At 36.6% G+C, this 20,954-nt stretch overlaps 1 protein-coding gene across 9 annotated transcripts in view; it reads right to left on the reverse strand.

The window, feature by feature from the left end:
- Window positions 1–20,954, reverse strand: part of ATP8B4 (ATPase phospholipid transporting 8B4 (putative)) — a 334,774-nt gene that overhangs the window by 69,458 nt on the left and 244,362 nt on the right. For all 9 annotated transcript variants that reach the window (XR_008513460.2, XM_054531022.2, XM_024232115.3 and 6 more), the window contains 5 exon segments: window positions 16,637–16,802; window positions 13,740–13,928; window positions 6,013–6,128; window positions 2,880–3,044; window positions 1,474–1,585 (listed from right to left, as the gene is read on the reverse strand). Coding sequence is in view for 8 of the 9 variants with exons in the window: in XM_054531022.2 (XP_054386997.1) it covers window positions 1,474–1,585; window positions 2,880–3,044; window positions 6,013–6,128; window positions 13,740–13,928; window positions 16,637–16,802 (748 nt within the window). In the remaining variant the exon portion in view is untranslated.

Below are 20,954 nucleotides of genomic sequence, written 5' to 3' on the forward strand. Positions count from 1 at the left end.
ATAAAACCTTTGACCAGAATTCCAAATACTGTCTTGGGAGAGCTAAACTACTAAACTTAGCCAATATTTAATTCTGATATGGAAGACAATTTGAAGAAAAAACTCACAAAATGTTCAGCTGAATGACAAAAAAAAAATGTTCTTATGAAATTTTTATTGTTCTCTCACACACGACATTGCCATTTTCCCATTAAATATATGGAAATTTGGAATTTGACTATCATCTCTAAAACCACCCAGCACTGTTCTCCTAGAGAACTGGAGAATCAGATGGTGTTGGGTAATTCTTCCTCTAATTTTATAGAAATGGAACCTAAGATAATCAGATAACTCCTTCTATCTAATAGAGTTATTTGATCATCTCTAACTGTATAGAATAATTAGACTGTAGCTAATTCTATGGAATCATTAGTTTTGTCCTAAATTAAGGAAGGTAATTGATAAAATCTCAGCATATACCTTGTATAAACCACAGAAATTAAAGCTAAATAATAGTAAACTCACGGATATTAGTAATAATAGAACAGCTGTAACTGACCAAAATCAAACTCTAGAGAGTTTCTATCTAGTAACACACCGGAGTGCTCAACTTTCTACTGTTTATTTTTTGTGATCAATGATTTGGATAAAGATGTAGAGAATTGATGTATCACATCTGCAAATCCCCTAATGCTATAAAAAATACCTAATAAGTAGATAGCATTTTAACATAGGCATGTGCCAGTTAATTGAATATTTTTAGTTTACAAATAGCCAAGCATAAAATCATTTTTGTTTTAACCATTACTGCTAGCAGTAGATCAAAAATATGTTGGTCCACTTTTCTTTCATAGGAAATGTAGTAGAACATGATGACTCACTAATGATTTGGCATTTTGTCAAGCCTGAAAGCCAATGAATTCTCACTGTACCTTGTATAGATAGTCCTGGAATTCAGCCAGGTTGCACTGTTACAGCTGTAGTAGTTATTCAAATACCAAAATATTTCTATAAATGGTTCATAAACAGCTGTTTCCCTGAGCTTCTTCAAAGTGTTCCCATCACCCTGACACCTCCCCTAAGATCCTTCAAATTCCCCACCATCAAGAAACTAAAGGAGTAACCCAAGGTCTCCAATATCCTGCTTTAGTTCTGTGCCAATATCTGTCCTGACTGGGGACAGTGTTCATATAAACCAATTGTTAAACATTTTTAATACCACTGTTGCCTCCAGGTGTAATGATTATATTCAAGAGGCAATTGGACCGAAACTTAACTGACCCCAGCTTATACTATGGAAGCCATTTTGTTAGTTTGGTTTGTTTTAAAATAGATTCTTGCAATACATTAACTTCCTTTTCTCTATTTCAAGTCTTTCCTATGTGGAAGATTGGATGAATATTTAATTAATTAACCTTTCTGGTTAATTAAAATTTTGTGATATAAGTCATCTCCCCATTTTCAAAATATCATCATCATCCATTTTCAAGTTACCTTGTTTGTCTCCTGTTAGGACCCAGATCTTAATATTGGCTAGTGATAAATTTGTAATTGTTTCAATAACACCCTCCTGTAACTTATCTTCTACAGCAGTGGCACCTAGTAGCTTTATTGAAAAAGAGAGAAAAGTTTATGTTAATGCATGCAAACAATATCTATAACATTTATGGATTTCACTCACAGACTCTGGAGGCCAAAGAATATGAATTGAAGACAGAAATTATGATACATTGATATAGCAGGCATCCTATTTTGTGCAAAAGTGGATTGGGAAGGACTCCAAAAGGAAGTTCCCAAATCAAGCCAACTTAACAGCAGAGATCTTGGGACTTATTATTTACTTGAAGGGGCTGATATGCTCAGATAACATGTTAACGTGAGCAGTAAGAAGCCATTTGGACTTAAGAACTCCCCAGCTGCTTCCCCACTTATAACAACAGTGGAGGAATCCAAAGAATAGCCTTCATCCCATAGTCAGGAAGCTGATCACAAAAAGTCTAGTCATTCTACATTAACAAACCAGCAGATGCCATAAACTAAAGTGAAAGTTCCTGGACGATTTTTCCTTTTCCTTTCTTTCTTTTTTTTTGAGACAGAGTCTTGCTCTGTCGCCCAGGCTGGAGTGCAGTGGCATGATCTCGGCTCACTGCAAGCTCCACCTCCCGGGTTCACACCATTCTCCTGCCTCAGCCTCCCCAGTAGTTGGGACTACAGGCACCCACCACCACGCCTGGCTAATTTTTTGTATTTTTAGTAGAGACGAGGTTTCACCATGTTAGCCAGGATGGCCTCGATCTCCTGACCTCGTGATCCGCCTGCCTCCGCCTCCCAAAGTGCTGGGATTACAGGCGTGAGCCACCGCGCCTGGCCACGATTTTTCATCGAAAGTTGAGCAAAGCATACTCTCTAGTACCTCACAGTGGCTGAGGTACTCCTGGCCACTGGGGCTTCAGGTAAGAGTGGTTTTTAGAATAGACCATGCTCTGGATAGCACAGATATCATCAGAATCTCATGGCCTAGGATGTTTTAGAGCTGTAGCCCCATTCTTCACTGCAAATTTCTCTGCTCTAAAAAGGTGGGTCATAAAACAAGGAGAAAAGTAAAAATCCCATAACATCAAGGACACATCAGAGGTTGACAAAGAATAGGGAGCCTACTATCTTCTACTCTTGGGAAGCTTCCAATTGCATAAGCTACTGCTAATAGAAATACAATTCTAGGCTCTCTAGGACCATACGTGGAAAACTCAAAGCCAACATATAAAGCATGATTCAGTGATTGAAAGAGAAATATCTGCTGTGTGCAAGATGATTTAGCCAATGGCTTATTCCTATGCTAAATCTCTAAACACATACTATCTTTCCTGTAAACACAAACCATCATGCTTCTAAACTCATACCATCAAATCTCTTTCAATTTCTTCATATAGCCCAGCTATTCGTTCATCCCTCTCTTCTGTGGCAGCATTCGCATCTTCAAGCATCTTGTGCCACTCTTTAAAGTACTTGTCATCCAGGTCTCTGTATGCGATGGCCAAGGTCCGAAGGCCTTCCCCTGCAAATTCCTGCCAGAGATGACATAGACTCATGAACCATCAAAGAAACAATAAGCACAGAAATAACAGCAACAAAAATAATTGGTAAGAAATTTTTCACTCAAATTCATTTTGTCCCAAGAGCACTGCTTGGCTACCCTTACTCTCAAATTTTTAATCTCCTCAGAAATGGGAGATAATGTGTGTATTTTCCGTTTTATTTCTATGAGGTTAAAACATGCAGGGGAGCAAGCCTTCCCCCTAAACACAGCTGAAAAGCCTGCTGAAGTGTCCTAGTTGAGAGGTGATCAATGACACCCATGACTTGAGATATTCATTTGTGGCAACATGTATTTGTTTCCAATCTGTCCTTGACGGAAGGAAGCATTTTTGGCCATGAGAGGGACCCAGTGTGTTTTATGGACCTCAGCTTTCAGTGAAGAGGAAAGGACCCTTGGAGAAGCCATAGTCCTCAAATCAAAGGCAGGAGGCTCTCCCCAGGAACTGCAACATGACATCACACCAAAGTCTTGTCACATTCCCCCTAGTGATATGCCTATGCCTAAAATTGAGTCCTACTTTTGTATATGCTTGAAAATTTTCATAATAAAAAGCTAAAAGTAAATAATAAATGAATAAATAGATGTTAAATAGTCAGATATTAGAAGTTTAAGCATATTACTTAAGGTTATAACAATAACCTCTAGGGCAAAAGGGGAGAGAAAGGAAGAAAAGCTAATATAAGTGGTTGCTTCTGGGAAGCAGGACTAAATGTGGAGGCTGACCTTCACTTTTCATTCTAGACTCCTCTGTGAAACTTTTTATTTTTTGCTATATTAAAGTTTTATCTTAATAATAACAAATTGTTTGGAATTTTAAAGATACCATTATCAAGTCAGCTTAGTGCAGAAAAGTATTTTTTTTAGAAGCTATATTCTATGAAGTTAGTACTAAATTAGTCAAACTGACTGGGGAACCATACTCTTTTTCCTATATCCTGACAATCTCAAACAACACCTTTGGTGCTTTATCCTAACAGTAGGGGAAAAAGAAAAAGAGGAGACTGGTAGTTGCTAAGTGTCTCACACAGCCATGGTAACTAGAAACATATGTAGATTGTTTTGGGGGAAATGCTCAAAAACTCCCATTCCGCTTGTGCTTCCAGTGGTCATTTTATGGGCCTCTACACTGCAAGTAAAGCATTTTTATGGCCATTTCTGCTCCTTTAGGCATTGCCATTGAGAATGTCTCCTCTGTGGTGTTTTGGCTTATGGTACACATAGAGGTTTATAATCAGGTGTAGATTAAACTGTGAGATACTGTAATTAGGTAAATAGAAAAGTCAATGCATACTGCAATGAGATGGTTTACCCCAGACAGATCTTGAGAAAAATTATCCAAATTTATTTAGTAGGCAGTCGGTAGCACTTCGGATATTGGAATCACATTTTGCAAGCCCTGCCTTTCAAGACCACAACTGGATCCCCTACTGATCTGAAAATCTAATTACTGTCTTGTAATGATCTTTTGTCCTCTTAATTCACACAAACACTTTTTTGCTTTTAACTTGCAACCCCACTGGGCATTACCACTGCCTTCCTCTCTGTTCTGCACAACAGTGAATGAACAATAAGATGACATTACAAAAGGAAACAGATGATTTAAATTATTTAATTAGTACATGAAACACAAGTTCAATCCTAAATGAGCATTTTATTAAGGTCTTTTCCTATCATTAAACAATTCGAAATCAGTAATTAAATAAACATTTAAGACCTCAGAATCTAGAAGTCAAAATGAATAAAGTGAATGAAGCAAAGAGCAAGTTAAATTTATATTACCTGAAAAAAAATTATTTTGCAGAGGAATGTAAAAAGACCAAATTAGGCTTCCTATAGTTTAGTATCAAAGGAGAATGTATGAAAACCCAGGGCCTTGGTGTTTGAGTAATGGCAAAAAGTCAGATATTTATGATTCCAGTGTTGTGTTCATTAAAAAAAATTTAAAAGACCATGCTGGCCTCCTGGAAAAGATTAAAAGAAAATCAAGAATTCTCTATTGGAAAGACAAAAACAATAGCTATGTTTGTAACCAATATTACTAAACCATCATTTTTTAAATTTAAAGTAAGGCCGAGGATTTTTTTTATTTTATTTGCTTTTTAAAGATTCAGGGAATGTTTTGCATTAAATATAGGGTCTGACAAAGAACATGAATACTCAATAATGTCTTAAAGAAAAGAAACCAATGAGAAAATGACAGTTTTGACCAGATGCCCTTAAATGGAACCATAGACAAATATTTGAGACACACTTGAATCTCAGGTTTAAAACAAGTAATGCTCATATTAATTCACATTCCCTTACTTTTTGGCATTTAACAAAAAAGTGCCAAAAATCACTCTTACTTCTTTCAGAGAGCTTTTGGAAAGAAATTACACTGGTCTCAGAATATAGAAGTTTGGTGTCTGAGGGCACACAAAGGACTCATCATGATTTATGACCTGAATAAAAAGACTCTTAGAGGAGAAAGTGTGCACCAGAGACTATTTTCCTCTCACAATCTAAACACAACCCTAAACTTTCCCTAGAGGTAATCATAAGATATTCCATTGGTGCCAAACACATCAGAACCCAAGGAAAAGGAGCTCTCTGGCTCCTCTTTCCAAAATTAGTCCAGTCTTCCAAGAGGAGCAACATGAAGCTGCAGGGGAGTTACAGCAGGTTCCCCAGACGCCCACATTCTGTGGCTACTGCTCAGTTGCTGTGTGTTCCTCCACCTGTAGTGAGACTGACTGGACTTCCAACAGGGCAGAAAGGGGGGTGGTCCTTGTGCCAATTCCCAGACAATCATTGGCACAGCTTCCTGTGGAACCATTCTCCAGATGCTTTCTATTTCAGTAGTCAAATCATTTAGCTGCTATTTTTTTTTAAACAAGACCTAACCATAGGAGATGGCAAAAGGGCCATTGTGCTAACCTTAAGACGGAGGCACTTACACTGAGGTGGTCTGATGTCAAAGACAAAAGGACTTCATTGGAAGGATGAAGTTTTTCAAACAGAATAGTATCTGCTCCTTTGGAATAAAGCTTTATCTGTCCTTCTGGGTTTTGAACTGAAAAGAAAAAAGTTTGGAAAAGCAGAATATAATCAACAACATACATCAAAATTAGACTCTCCCAGAGCTCCAGCCTGGCAATTTGGAAATGGGCATAATGTTTTAGCCAGCAGTAAGACACTCAGTGCCTTTGGTTAGGTCATTACCTAAGTCACTTGGCTTTATTCTCATTTATTAACTTAGAAATGCTCCATCTACTGGAATCTTTGATTTCCCAAATTCAGAAACAAGTGTTTCTATTCTGAAGCATATGACCTTCCTGTTTTCCTTGCTTACTATTTCTGAAGGGTTGATACATTTAAATTAAGTCTTCATCTCCATATTAAGCAGAATTGAGAGCTTTATTTGCCTGTCTCCTGGTGTGAAATTCAAGACCTGCTGTTCAAATCAGTATCAGTGCTATGGCAAATCATATCCATATGCAATTCTAGTCATTCAAAGTCATGGTTTATGCATTTTTTCTTGGCCCTTGCTGACATATTTCTTCATCCCTTTTACTCTGGAAAAGTCCATTAATTCTTGGTGGTTCGTTCTTGGGTAACAATTCTGGCTGAAAACACACTTCACAGAGGGGATTTTAAAAATAAAGTTTCCACCTCATTCCCACTGTAAGTCTATATCAGTAGTACTGTGTTTTTAACCTGCCCCACAGGTTTGAAATTGACAGCCCTTCCTAGGCTACCCTCAACTCCATTCCCACCCACAACCCCCAGCATATTGCTGTCAGACAAAGCTTTCTTTCAAACCACAGAACACTTGGCCTAACTTTTTAGATTTAGTTGTACAGCTTGACACATAGTAGGCAATTAATAATTATTTGTTGAATGAATGAATGACATGGCTGGGTATTTCTTCCCAGAACTGCCTACAACTTAAGACAACTGCCTTTGTCACAACTTCATAATCTGAATACTCTAGCCCTCATAGGCTTCATCAGTTGAGTCAAAGATCATTACATGCTTTCTACTCAATTATCCCATTTATCTACAAAGAGAATGCCTCAAAAGAAGGTTAACATAAATGTTTACTATTAATTACTGTTAATGTAATGCTTTAGAAAATGGCATACAAAATTTGGTGCTTAGTTTAAAAAAATATAAAAACCAAAATACAGTGTTACCCTCCCCTATACCCCAGTCTACACTTATCTATTCTAGTTTCCTCCTGGCTTACAGAGATCTAATAACATACCCTGGAAACTCTTTAGGACTGGGCCTTGTCTAGGTCTTGTCTTCTGTTTTAAGAGCCTTGGTTAGCTTGCCTAATTGCCAGAACTCATGTGGGTTTTCTTGTACTCTAGCTCTAACCCCTACATTGGGGAAAAAGACAGAGAAAAACATATGCAATTTATCTAACTGTTAAACCAGGGGGGAAAACTTAATCCTAGGAAAGACTTTCTCTTGATTTTCTTGTACAATAATCCAATTTAATAATTTCCCTTATATTTTCTCCCTTCCAACACCAGAGGTATAAAGGCAAAGGATGAATAACCTACATTTGCCTGTATTTTGTAGTCTAGACTAGGATATTAGTTCTCTAACTTATGGTCTCAGGACCTTCTTTATAATTTTTCAATGCTGAGTGAGGATTCTAAAAAGTTTTTTTAAGTGAATGTTATCTATCAATATCCATATTAGAAATTAAAAATGAGAAATGTTATTATATCAAGTTTTATAACACTAGTTACTATAATTATTATTATAAATCTAACACATAAGCATAAATAACATTTCTATAAAAAAACTATATTTTCCAAAAAAAATTACTTTGGAGATTGGCATTATTTTACGTGATTACAGATCCTTGTAACATCTAGTTTAATAAAAGAGGGTTGGATTCCCATATCTGTTTCTGCATTCATTCTGTTGTGACATCACATGACATGTGGCTTCTGCAAAACTCCATGGTATACTCATGAGAAAAAGAATGAAAAAGACAAATAATAGTGATATTATAATGAAAATACTTTTGTCCTTGTGCATCCTCTGAAAAACTCACAAAGTTCCCTAAGGTTCCCTGGACCACACATTTAGAATCACTGGTCTGGAAGAATCACAAACTGATTGTGATTTGTGTAAATCCCTTACCATCACTGTATCTCAGTTTCTACATGTAAAAAGGAGATGTTTAAACAATCTAACTTCAGAGGTCCTTTACAGCTGTACAATTTTCTGATTCAATAAATACATTCCATCCCTGATACTTTCCCTTAACCTAGTATTTGTCCCTTTAAATTTGATTTTGTGGAAATCCAGTTTCATGGAATCCTGCTTATGTTTACTCATTAAACATTTGCTTTAGCAGCAAGTTTTATATCTCTTTTCTTCCAAGCCTTCTGGTCACTTCTGTTCAAAGTTAATTAAATCTAAGTCATTTCAGAAGTTAGTATTTCTTAAATAAACTAAAAAGGACATAGTTTTAAATGGTCAAGGTAACATATGGCCAGAACTTTGACAAAGGTTACAGTTTTTAGGTTATAAAATCTCCCAGTGCTTTCCATTTAAATATTAGTGTTCTTCAGAGATTTACTCAGGTTCTTTTTTTATCTTCCCATCCTTCATACTGTCCCTGGGCAACTGCATTCATTTCCATGCCTTCAGGTTCCATCACCAGGCTGTTTTCAAATGTGTATCTCCTGTCCAATCCATCTCTAGCACTCCATTCTGACCTGCACATCCGACTACCAATTGAAAATCTCTTGGATGTGCCCAGGCACACCAAACTCATACTTGACATATTACCCTCCTCCAATAATTAGCTACTCCTCTTATATCCCCAGTCTTAGTAATCAGCTTCACCATCCACTCAGTCTCCCAAACCAGAAATCTGGGCATCACTCGCAGTTCTCCCTTCACCAACCATACATCTAAGGGAAGCTACGGATTTCTCTTGCCACTTCTCTCTTGCCTAGAAAATCATTTTAACCTAACTGGTTTTACCCATTCCAGTACTGCTTCCTTCCAGACTCTTCCGTATATTCCAGTTACAGTCATCTTCATGCTGCTGCATAGAAACCTGCAATAGCTTCCCTCTCCCTTCTATGAAGTTTGGACTCCTTGACATGGCATATAGAGCTTATTAAGAGCTGTACTATCCGGTCTGTTTCACCATGTTCTCTTGGATGCAGCCACACAGAACTACCTTTCAATTTTTCACATTCTCCCTTAGCTTGAAGGCCCTGGAACATAGGGGGAACTTAAATCAATATGTACTTAATTAAGATGAACCAAAATTGTGCACAATTTATTGAAAGCAGAAGCTATGCCTTTGTGCCATAAAGGAAAGAAAAAATGTCACAAATGGCTTCCAGTTAGGTGCAACAGCAGCTCCGTGAAGGGTGGTAAATAATTCTATTTTGCTATATCACCGCTGTTCATACATCTACACAGAGAAATACCTGTCACATGAAAGTGTGATTTGTACTTTGATAATCCTGAAAAAGTTTAGAGTTGAGCAACTTTTATCTAAAGATCTCGTAAGAGCCTTCCAAGAAGCTTCTTGTAATTTATTCTTCTTTAATGGTTATCTGCCACTTGCCCCTGTTAATAGCTATCTCTGAATTTTATCTCTGTATTTCTATTTACAGAATTAGTAGAATTGGTCCTTCCAAAACTATATAATGTCATTTATATTTTTTACTAATATAGTAGATTCTGTTCCCGCTGGAAAAAAATCCTTTATAGAAATCAGTTTTTATGTAGATACTTCTGACTTAAATTAGGGCTCTTTCTTCAGAATGAAAGTACTACTGGTATTGAAATTATACATTGATGATTTAGTGAATAATGGCTGCCACCCAAAAACAATGAAGCAGAAGAAGGAGGAGAAAGGGGAGGATCAGCAGAAACAGAAGCAATGCCTGAGCCTTCGCATCAGGGTGTTGCTCCTACAGACCAACCCATGTGACGATCATGAGACCAGGATTGTTTTCTGCCTTGTTATCATGCAAAGACTTTTCTGCCCTGGTAGAGTCCCTCTAAAAATCCTCCCGATTAAAAACCAAACAGAATAAAAATAAATCCAGCAAACCTTCATGCATTCTGTGGTAGAGCACTACCTTTCCTCATATGGGATCCATTAAGGCAAACATCTGATGTTTGTGGTTAGGCTGTGATTTCTCCACAGCCTGTAATGGTGACCAACGCTGAGGAAAAGCCAAACATCTCCCTGTGTAGCAATTTTAGGTTTTTGTCAACACCCTCAGAGCAAAAAGAAACCAACTCTGGGCCAAACCAACATCAATAACACCTTCCCTGAGGCTGCAAAGAGAAGATAGCTCCTGCTGATACAACATTAAGCCAACACCTAGAACGGCATGTGTGCTCATCAGTGGCACTGGTGATGACTTCCCTGTTGTCAAAAAATAAAAATAAAAACAAACATTCTCAGATGTTGTTTGGTTTTTACCTGCTGAGAGCCATCTTTCAAGGCTAGTTTCTAGTAGTTAGAGACCAAAAACCCTACTGTTACGTATAAACACTTTTTAAATAGTAAGAAATTGATTAAATACAGTGAGTAGGATATTCATAATTTACAAAGTATTGGGTTGAGTAGTATTTCATAAACATTTATAGAAAACCTATCATGTGCCAAGCTCTGTGCTTGGCCTTGGGCAGTTTAGGAAGACTAAGGTATAGCACTTGCCTCAGGTAGCACACAGTTTAATGACTGGGATAGTTGTGAGTGTCATGGGACTAATACCACACTGGTGTTATGAACAAGGCATTCTGGGGAACACAGAAGAATGTGGTTATTTGGAGAATAGAAGAAGAATTGAAAAATGGGTAACATTTGAATTGGACATTACCAGATGAGTAGTAGCGAACATTTCCAAGAAGAGAAGTGGGGGAAAGGAGTATTCAAGATAGGGGAACAGCATGTCCAAAGGGTGTAACAGCAACAACGCATCCAGGGATGGTGAGGTCTAGTTGAGCTCAAAGTTTTGGAAAGTAGAAGAAAAGTAGATTGAGCTCAGATTGCAAATAATTCTGCACGTCATACTAATGACTTTTTCCTTTAAGGTTTGGGAAGCCACCTATGCTTTTTAAGTAGGGGGTAGTAAAATCAGGCCTATGTTTTAGAAAGAATATCCTGGTGACAGCATAGAAAATTATTTTAAAAGTGAATAATTTTGAAGATATTACAATAATACAAGCAAGCAGTGACAAGAAGCTTAACTAAGGCAGGGTACTGGGAATTAGGAAAAAAGGACAAAAAGCTTTTATGAATAAAAAGGGGTTTATGAGGCCATTTTAATAAATATTATTCTGATGCCTCTGAGGAGAGACTTACAAACAGGGTGACAACAGAATATTCTAGAGATGTTAAGGCCTGAGAGTGAAAGAGAAGGAGATGGATTAGAGAAATGTCTCAAACATCTCTGGGGAAAATAATGGATAGTATTTGAGGATCTATTAGTCTAGAGAAGTGGTCCCCAAACTGATTCCCTGACCAGTGGCATCAGCATCACCCACAAGCTTGTTAGAAATGCAAATTGGTGGGCCCCACCTCAGACCAGCTAAATCAGAAACTAGAGGCTGGGGCCCAGCAATCTGTGTTGTAACAAGCCCTCCTGGTGATGCTGATGGGAGCTAAAGTTTGAGAACCATTAGCCAAGGGGCACAAAAGCTATGGAAAAAAGTGAGTGAGCTATAATAGGGCTTAAAAGACCAGATTTTGGAAAACCTGGGTTCACATATCTGATCTGCCTCTTACCCAACTATGCCACAAGTTGTGTTACAGCTGTGTGACAATCTTTGGCAAGTTACTTAAAATCTTTGCATTTAGTCTCCTCTTGTCTTAAATGGGACATGCATGTTACATGCAGTGCAACAATTCAATAAAAGAATTCATTATAAAGTTCATGGACAAGCATACAATGAGAGAGGTAACAGTGAATTTTAATACAGATTATAGAAAGAACTATAGTTGTGAGAAAGAAAGTTCCATATTTGACATAAAACTTTAGGTAACTACAGTACAATCTAGTGACAGGACATAACGGAAGCTGAAAATGTGTGTTTGGACTCTAGCAAGAGATTGAAGCTAAAGAGCTGTATAAGAAGGTCACAGAATATAAGCAATAGCTACCACCATGTATGTGGTCAAGATCATCCAAGAAGAACACAGGAGCTAAAAAGAGAAAAGGACATCAATATTGAAGAATGGGATGAAGGAGAATAGTCAGCAAAGGAGCTTGAGAAAGAAAACAATGGAACAAGAAGAGAAACAGGAGCCAGAAAGTTTACAGAGACCAAAACCGAAGTGTCAAGAAAACAGGGCCAACAGTCTCAAATACTACTAAGTTTAAAAAAATAGATAGATGAACAGATTAATAAGGAAAAGCCATTGGACTGGGAAGTTACAAGGTTAATGGAAACCTCTGAGAAAGCATTTCTTCTTGAGTAGAGGAAGAAGAAACTTAACCCCAATGGGATGAAAAGAGTAAGAAAGGCAAGAATCAAAAACTGACCTGAGAAATTAATCTGTGATGGAAAGCAGAAAAATATAGTGGCAAAGTCAGTGGACACCAGCATATGAAGAATATCTTTAAGGAAACAGGAGGATAATATAGTTGTGGGCTGAAGGAAGGAGCCAGTATGAAGGCACAAGCAAGAAGTGAGCAAGCAAGGAAGAATAAGGAATGGGACTGGAAAAACCTTCAGCTTTGAAAAGGAAAAAGAGCAATTGTTTTCTGATGCAGGAGAGTAAGTTATTAAAGATACAACTTAGGGATGAAGGGGGAGGATGGGGAAAAGACTTAATGGTGTGCATTCCTGAGGGCCTTTATATTCTTAGAGAAATAGGAGATGAATTTAGCTTTCAAGAGTAAAGAAGATTGTAGCAGTGTTGAGAACTTGAGGAAATAGCCAACGTTTAGAATATCTATTGTGAAAATGGAAAAAGGCACTAAATATGAATGAGAGGGACATTGACACAGCACTAAGAGTTAGCATTGAGTCAGGAAAGCACAGATTTGTTGTGGTGCTAAATACAATATTAGGTGGTCCTCTCCAGCAATGGAGGTGGACAGAGAAAATGAATGATAATGAGGAGGCTGATGACGATGTTGACAACAACTATCATGTGCCAAGCAATTTAGAAACTCATCCTGAGTCAGTATTGTATAGCGAACAAGTGAATGGGCTATGCAGTCACACTTCCTAGGTCTGAATCCCAGCTATTCTACTTCAAACTATGGGAACCTGGGCAAGTTACTCAAGCTTTCTGTGTCTTAGTTTCATTATCTGTTAATAGGTATAAATATAACAGTTCCTACCTTATTAGGATTGTTGGGACAATTGAATAAATTAATTCGTGGAGAGCATTTTTGTGGTTTATTTTTTTAAAATTTTTATATTTTTATTGATATATTGTACATACTCATATAAGGCATTTAGAACAGTGCTGGGCACATAATGAGCACTCGATAAATGTTAGTTATATATCACTGCAGTATTGAGGCTAGGTTGAGCAACACAAGAGTTTATACATAAAGTTTCAAAACTATCACAACCCTCAGCACGTAGCCAAAAGTGAAATAGTCCTTGAAAAGCATAACCACAACAGTATGAAAAGATCAAAAATAGTCTTAGCTACCAACCATACCTATGATAGACATCCTTTTTCTGGTGTTGTTGAAATCCAAAAAGGCAAGTAATTGATAAGTAACTAGTGTTCCCAATTCTTCTATTGTTATGGTCTCTGGGGTCCGGGATTTAAAAATGAACCCAAAATTTCTAGCGGCAGTCACTAGAGCCCCTTCGTCAGGTGACTGAACTTGGTAAATCAGCTCTCCTAAAAGGTAAAGAAACAAGTATATCAATACTGACAATAACAGCTAACATTCATAGAGTTCCAATGCCAACTCCAACTCATTATTTAACACCCAACTCAAGCATCAGGTCTAAAAATCTTTCCTGTCCTCAGATCTTTTCTACTCACCAACAGCTCAATCTGGTATCTGTCCTCTGGGACACCATAGGACTCTATGCATATCACTGCTATAGCCCTTGTCATCTTATAGGAAAACATCCATTTCCGAGTCTGCCTCTTCACTGTGCTCCATTTCTTATGTTAGAGATCAAACCTTCGTATTTTCTGTGACTAGAGATGTGCCATGAATGTTTTGTAAACTAAAACATTTTAATATATATTAACTCAAATAATCCTCAGGGCAGCCTCTGAGGTAGAGATTATTAAAATTATTATTTCCATTTTATACTGGTGGAACCTATGACTGAAAGAGGTTACATGAGTTTGATGAGATCACACAGCTAAAGGGTGATGGAGAGATACTCCAAATTCTACTTCAGTCTGCCACTAATGACCATTTTATGAGAATGCATACAAGAAATCCCTTGAAATGTAAGAAATCAAACCAGGGTATTAATACTTGTTACCTGATATTATGTGTAGTTGGAGTGGGGGTAAGAGGGGAGAGGAGACAAAAAGAATAAAATAAGTTGTATGTATATATACATAGAGAGAGAGAGAGAGTTTATAAAACAGCATATATAAAGTAAGCCCTTATATAAAATTATATTATATTTATATGTAAAAATTAATTTAAAAATTAATTAATGTTTAAAAACTATTAATTAGGCAGAGCTAGACCCATATTTCCTGATTTATAGTCATGTCCAAGATAATTGTTAAGTAAACAAGTTGCATATTAATGGCTATGAGTTCTTTTTGTTAAAAAGAAACAAATCACCTAAATATCCAGAAATATTCTTGAATATATGTATATATTTATGAGCCAGAGGAAAGGGTGAAATGATACACACCAGATGTTACCACTGGTTACCTCTGTAGGGGTGAGACTGGAGTTCAGGGAAGCTACCATTAGCTTCACCTTTATAAATTTTTGTATTGTATTGTTTCACTTGATACAATAAGCATGAATGAATTTTTGAAATTCACAAAAAGAAAAAACTTAGAGCAATTACTTGATCTACCCATGAAATAACATAAGTTCTATTTCTGGTAACATGGTGGAATGGGTGTCAGGACCAATCTCAACTGCTACAAACAACTATAAAAGCATTTTAATATTCTTAAATACATTCATGAACTTGCAAGAAAGTAAGAACTGTTCAGGTCAGAGACTGAGAAAAAGAACACTTAAGGGATTAAAGAAGCACATTAGCCAGCATTTGCCTTGAGGGCATTTTCTGAACCAGGAGAACTTGATCATTGGTTTTCAATGTCTCTGGGCTTTAATTTAAAAAGCCATAGCCCAGTACTTGTCTAAGGTGAGAGTCCAGTGAAAGATGGCCTCTCAAAACTGGGTCCCCCAAAGACTACTCTCAATATAAGGGTAAACTGGACACCCATGCCCCCTTGAAGAGGGCTTGGAATAAAACTTGCCTAAATAGAACCCTCCTTATAATTGGAAGGGAAAAAAATATCTGCCAAGAATTTATAACCAATCACTGCTCTCATGTAAACTTGCATTCTGAATTCACAACATCTAGGTGGCCTGAAAGAAATCAAGTTGAAACTTTAGTTTAAAATGTTCCTACATTAGAACATTGAAGCAAATGTAAATCCTTTCTGGAGGAACTGACTGGAACCAAAAAATTTATATAAATTAAGTTCAAAGTAAAATGGTTAGCTCACAGTGAAAAGTATAAAACAACAACAAGTAAAGCCTAAGAACCAACAGAAACAATGCAGAATAAGATCTGAAAAAAAAAATTAGATATTGGAAGTATCAGAAACAGCACATGCAATATATTTAACAGATTTCAAGAAATAAAATTGAGATATAAAATTAAACAGATTTGAGAAAGAACCAAAGACCTTGTAGGAAGAATTAGTGGGCTGAGGAAAACATATAAATGGAATAGATTAGGTTCAACTAGGGCAAGAAGCCAGTTCACTATACCATTATCTACCTGTCTCACAGCTTCAAAATGTTAAGCGGCCCAGCTGGTTTTGTTCTATCCTATGAACCCTGAGTTCCAAACAACCATCTCACAAGTATGAGGACCTTCTCATAATGGAGCCTTAATAAGACTATTCTAATATCAAGGTCAATTTATCTCTGTTACTGGGAAAATTCATTCTAAGCATATGCCTGAAGGTCATCTGCATCTATTAGATATGCATACTAATAATGAGAGATGTGTGACTCAACTGTATTTCGCTATTTGTCCTGGCTACCCAGAAGCTTACAGTCAAATGTGGTGCTCAATCATAAGAACGATGTCATCCCTTGACTAGCATATTTGGGTCCTCACTTTTCCATTGTCCTTATTTCTTTTCTTTTTCACTTAAATCTCCCCACATTTTTTCAAAACATATGGGATATAAACTATGTTCTGTCTTTAACTTGAAAATCCTTCAGATTTAACATCAGTTTCTGTGTTAAAAAACAAAAACAAAAAACAAGGTTCACTGCTCAAACGCTTAATTTGTAAATCCTTCAAATTTAGTATCAGTTTCAATTTTAAAAAACAAAAACAAGGTTCACCACTCAGACATAACTTTTCACTTACCTGCACTATTCTCTTCTGACATTACAGTGTGGCAGAGAGCAAGTAACCTAAGGAATTCATGAACTTTGGGATCACCCATTTTAATGGATTCCATCAGATTGTGGTCAAAGAACTGAAATTCTCCATCCGCTTGAGATTTGACTGAGAAATCCACAGGCTCTTTTTCCTGTAGGAGAACAACAACAACAAAAATAACCATAAACCTCATTCCAATAATTATCTTTTAAAATTCAAAAATAGTTCCCCCAAGTATTTTTAGTGTATGATTTTGCAGCCTCAATGTCTGGCACTAAAATGGCTGTTTCATCATTACTGTTAAATATAATCTTCTCATTTCAGAACCATGTACCAAAGAAGTGAACTTTCCAAAAGTATATGGGAAAGAAAAATCACAAAAGTATATGGGATGGCTGTACAGATCCTCAAATGCTCAATACAACTTCAAAATACAAAAAAGCACAGAAAATGCAAAGTTTTTTCAAAACCTACTTGACGGCAAAACCTGATCTGACTTGAACCCATTTGTGCAGCAATATCTGACCTGGAATGTTATGTATTTAATGATGGCTTCTTAAAGCCTACCTAATACTTGTGAATTAATATTTTCTAATATAAAAACATTAATGTGTTTGATTACAGGGTACTTTCTCAGATGTCACTGGAGTTATTGCATAATAAAATGGCAGACAACTCCATATTGTCTTTCTACAACCAGAAAATCCTGAATTTCTAAATATATCTGGCTCCAAAGTTTTCGATAAGGGACTGTGAGCCTGTATCTATTTCAGGAGCGAGCCTACAGAAGGTTCCACTCTGAACACTTACATATAAGAGCTTTATCAGCTGCAGAGTCCACATTTCCTCCCCCAGGATTATTGCTAAAGTTTTTATTCTTAAAGACTCCATTAACTTTTGCAATTGATTCTAAAGTTACAAGAGCAGATAGGATTATAACTACTTTTTTAAAGGGAAACTCCATTAACTTTTGCAATTGATTCTAAAGTTACAAGAGCAGATAGGATTATAACTACTTTTTTAAAGAGAAACAATGCTGTGGGCAACTGAAATTATCTATTCTGTGTCACAAAGCTTGTTAATATCTACAGTAAAATTGGAGCCACATGAAGGTTCTTTGTTCCTTGAAATCAAATTTATTCTAAAATTAATAATACTGAATAAAATAAATATTTATTATTATCTTTATAATAGGCCCGACATTATGCTAACAGTTTTATATGGAATATTACGTATAATCTTCCTAACAATGATGTGTAGTGGATACTACTATTATCCCCATTTTACAGATGAGAACCTGAACATTGCCAAGGCCAACCATATACATCCATGAGCCAGGACTCAAACTTAGCCAAAAACCCATGCTTCAAATACTTTGCCATAACAACTCCTTAATATAATTCTGGATTATTTCCCTGCCCCCTTACTAATATAATAACGGCAGCCATATATCAAGTGTTTACAGTATACTAGTTTCTTTTTTAAGTACTTTTAATGTTTTCAATCAAAGCAATACATGCAAAGAGTTACAAAATCAAATACTACATTAAGGCATATCCAGTAAAGCAAGAGACTCTTCATGCCCCCACCTCCATCACGACAGCTCCAGTCCCACTCCCCAGAGAAAATTACTCTCAAACTTCAGAAGGTACATCAAATGATTACCCCAAAAACTGTAAATTATGTACATATATTACCATTTCTGGATTTATAAATATTAGACCTTTTCCAAAATCAGATGAAGATTTAAGTCATTTACTTTACTTCTCCACTTTCTTTTTCCAAAAATATAGGCATATCCAGTTTAATTTCCTTAATGATTATTTCTGCAACTCTAAGTAACATACACAAGGCTGTTTTGTTTTGTTTCAGTTCATCAATTATAAACACTGTCTAACTGGTAAGATGAGGTTATTACCCACTCTTCACCTCCTCTTCACTTCTCCCTCTAACCTATTTTTTTGTTCTATTTCACTATAGAGGTTTAAAACATTTGTGTTCTTTTCTGTAGCCAAACTTAAATCCTTTTTATTGGTCTAAAGATTGATCCTAAAAGTTGAAAATAAATAAATGATATGTACATAAGTCTTTGAACTATGGTTCACAGCAGAGGAAAATGTGCACTTTGTTATGTGGGCCTTCGTGGTGTCACCCACTCAAGGCTGATTGTTTGTCAGGTCTGCTGTTCAGCTGCATCCTGGGACTTCCTTTAATTACTCTCTTGGGCTGGAGTCACTGTTTCTTCACTCCATGCCACCCCCTTTCTTAATTGATTCTCTTGCTTTGTTGTAGCATATCTTAAAACATATTTCATAAGAAAAAGATCATGGGAGGCAAAAGTTATGAGGCTTTCTGCTGGAAAATGTCTTTATCCTGCCTCACACTTGTCTCATGGTTTGACACAATATCGAATTTTAGGTTGAGAGCCATTTGAAGGGATCACTCCACTGTCCTCTGGCATCTTGTGTTGCTGATGGTAAATCTGATGTTAGTCTGACTTTCATCTTTTGGTAAGTGCCCCATTTCTCTCCTTTAAAAGCTTTAAGTTCCTCTGTTTATCCTTTCTGTTTTGTAATTTTAGAGGTATTGATCTTATTTCATTTATTGTTTCTGAGTATTCAGGAGACTCTTTCAACTGGAAGATTTGGGGAAGTTCTCTTCTGATATTTCTTCATAATTTTCTCCTCTTCGTTATTTGTTGGTTGTTTGTTTTTCCGTTCTTTCATCTAGAAAACACTCTTAGTTAAATTTTGGATCTGCCAGTTGACCCTTTATTTTATCTTTATTCTCTAATGTTCTGAGTCTTTCTTTTCATTCTACTTTCTGGGAGAGTCTCTTGACTTAATCTTCCAGCCCTTCTATTGAATGTTTTGGTTTCTCAAGATTTTTTTTTTTTTTTAATTTCCAGGAACGCTTTTCTTTTTTTTCCTGACTGTGTTCTCTCCAGAGCATCTTGTTCTTGTTTCACGGATGTTATAACTTCCCAAATCTCTGTGCTGATGTTCCAGTTTTCCAATTTATAGTTTATAACTGTTGGTGGGTTCTGTTCTATTTTCTTAATTATCTTAGGTCATATTTTTTACTGCATTTTGGTTTTTATCTCTCACATTTATCACAGAAATTTTCCTAATGTACAGTGACTTATTATTGCTCAGGCATCTTTAACACCGAGACTGATCGAACTCTACAAAGGCAGGACTTATTGGCTATCACGTTTCACTTTAGGGTGAATGAGAGAGAAGGTGGTTCTTGTGATTTCAAGCCCCTAAGATCAAGGATGTAGCAGACTTTTCACTAGAGCACAAAAACCCTCATTAGCTGCCCCAATTCTACCCAGAAAACATGTGCTATGTTTATATTGAAGACCTCTTTTTGCGGGGAGGAATTCAATAGACCTTCACATATTCAATTAAGCTTCACAGGGCCAGGACTAGGTAAGACAAGAGACAGGTATAGTTCACAATATTTAAGGAGGCAAACTCCATGTTTTCATTTGTGCATTCAGAAAACATGTATTGAGTGCCCAGTATGTACCAAGCACTTTTCTAGGTGATAGAGATTCAGAAATGAACAAAACAAAAATCTCTAGCCTCATGGATCTCAGACTATCTTTGGTTTGACATTTTTCAGCCACAAAATATGAGTACTTTTATGAAAAGACAAAAATACTAAAAAGAATATTTTAATAGTAATTCCAGTACTGAACACACATATTGTCCAGAATTTCAGGACATATCAGCCATTCATTGATTAATACACAATACAGTATGCTTTGAAATAGGCAGTGAACATTTATTCATCAAATATTTATCATGCACCTACTGTGGGCCAGGCAATGTTTTGAGTGCTGGGGATAGAATGGTAAACCAAATGCTATTCCTGCCCTCAATGAAATCCAGTCTATTTTGGGACACTGAAAAACAGGCCATATATAGTAAGTGCCATGATAAGGCAAGCACGTTGGACCAGGGGGAAGGAAGAGAGGTGTCAGGAAATATTCCCAAACAAGTAACATCTAAGCCAAAGCTGAAGAGATGAGCAGGAGTTACCCAGATAGAAAGGTAGGCAAAGATTGTTTCAAGCCAAGGGCATAATTTGCAAAGGCCTATGTGAGAAAGTGAGTGTGGCAATTAAGTACATAGTTTACAGGCCATATAGAACTACCACACAATAGAAACTATAAAGCAACCAGCTGACAGTTTCATGATAGGGTCAAAACTGCCCATATCAATATTAACTTTGAATGCAAATGGTCTACATGCCCCACTTAAAAGGCACACAGAGGCAAACTGGATAAAACAAG

The sequence above is a fragment of the Pongo abelii genome, chromosome 16 (assembly GCF_028885655.2).
Source record: "Pongo abelii isolate AG06213 chromosome 16, NHGRI_mPonAbe1-v2.0_pri, whole genome shotgun sequence".
Taxonomy (NCBI): Eukaryota; Metazoa; Chordata; class Mammalia; order Primates; family Hominidae; genus Pongo; species Pongo abelii.